Raw genomic sequence first — 1564 nt, forward strand, 5'->3', positions numbered from 1 at the left:
GGGCGGCGGCGGGAGCGCGCGCGGCCTCATGGCGGCGGAAGCCACGCCCTCTTTCCGCCGGTGGCCACGCCCCCTCCCCTAACGGCGACCGTACAAAGATGGCGGCGCCTCGCTGACCTCCCCAAGATGGCGGCGCACCCGGCGGTCCCGCCCTCCCCAAGATGGCGGCGTCCCCGATGGTCCCGCCCTTCCCAAGATGGCGGCCGGCTCCTCCCGCGCTCCGGAGGCCGCGGGTTCGAGTCCCGCCTCGGCCGCGGCCGCTCCCGCCCCTGATCCACCCCAAATCCCTGGAATTCGCCCCAGAATGAACACGGCTCCTCCCCCCGTGCTGTAAAAATCGCGCGTTTATTAAAAAAGGCCCCAAACCGCGCAGGAAGGGTGGCAGAGCCCCGTGCCTTCCTCGCAGCCAACAGCAGCGCCGTGCCCTGAGACCCCCGGGACCCCCCCGGGCCCCTCCCCGGGACCCCCCGGGACCCCCCGGGGGCTCAGGGCGGCCCCGGGGGCGGCAGGGCGGGCAGGCGGGCCAGCTGCCGCGGCGTGGCCAGCGCCCGGAGCAGGCGGTTCTCCCTCTCCAGCGCCGCGCGCCGCTCGCTCAGCTCGCGGATCTGCTCCCGCAGCGCCTCCACCTCCTCCCGCACGGCCAGCAGCAGGTGCGACTTCACCAGGTCCTGGGGGGCGGCGCTCAGGGACCCCCGTGCCTCCCGCAGCGCCCGCGCGGCCCCCACGGGCCCTGCCAGGACCCTGAGCCCCCCACGCCCCCCTGCCAGGACCCTCAGCCCCCCACGCTCCGCCGCCTCAGCCCCGCCCCCCGGCAGACCCCGCCCCCCTCACCTGCTGCACGAGCTGCGCGAAGGCCCCGAGGGAGCGGGGCTGGTGGGGGGCGGGGCCGGCCCGGGGCGCGTCCAGCGACACCGGGAGCCTCCCCCCGCCCCGCGGCGCCGCGTCCCGCTCGTAGAAATCGCGGCACAGCCAGCGGCCCCGCCGCAGCACCTCCCCCGGCGACAGCAGGCGCACCAGGCGGAAGCGGGAGCCGCCGGGGCTGCCGGAGGGCGGAGGCGCGGAACCGGCGGCGGCGCCGGAGGCATCGCCGGGCGCGGCCGCGCTGCCGCCGCGGACGCTGGTGATGGCGAAGCCGCTTTTCTTGCGGCTCATGGGGGCGGCGGCGGCGGGAGGAGGAGGAGGAACATGGCGGGGCCGGCCCGGAGCCGTTACCGGCGGTGGCGGCGGCGGCGGCGGCAGCACCCGGAAGTGGGAACCGGAAGTGATGCCGCGCTTTAAGGCGGTGCCGGGCGCGCCACGCCCCCTCTCGCGGAGAGCCACGCCCCCTGCTTAGCGCGCCGCCCTTCAGCCACGTGACCGCCCGGCGCGCCGCCGGTCCTCCGAGCCGCTAGGGATCGCCGGCGCGGCGGCGGCGCGTCCCGGACGCTGCGTCAGCGCCAATGGAGCGGCGCGAGCGGGAGGCGGGAGCGGCCGGTGAGGGAGGAGGGGAGGGATGGGGGTGGGCCCGGAGCCCCTCCCGCGCCCGGTGACCACCCGCTGCCCCTCCCCCGCACGGCGCTAGACC

At 77.9% G+C, this 1564-nt stretch overlaps 1 protein-coding gene across 1 annotated transcript in view; it reads left to right on the forward strand.

The window, feature by feature from the left end:
• The first annotated feature begins 1185 nt into the window (after positions 1-1185).
• Positions 1186-1564, forward strand: part of LOC121347836 (proline, histidine and glycine-rich protein 1-like) — an 8300-nt gene continuing 7921 nt past the window's right edge. Inside the window, exon 1 of the mRNA XM_041426760.1 lies at positions 1186-1248. Within this exon, the coding sequence (XP_041282694.1) occupies positions 1186-1248 (63 nt within the window). The remainder of the gene's footprint in view (positions 1249-1564) is intronic.

This window comes from Onychostruthus taczanowskii, unplaced genomic scaffold (assembly GCF_017590055.1).
Source record: "Onychostruthus taczanowskii isolate IOZ18803 unplaced genomic scaffold, ASM1759005v1 scaffold948, whole genome shotgun sequence".
Classification (NCBI taxonomy): domain Eukaryota; kingdom Metazoa; phylum Chordata; class Aves; order Passeriformes; family Passeridae; genus Onychostruthus; species Onychostruthus taczanowskii.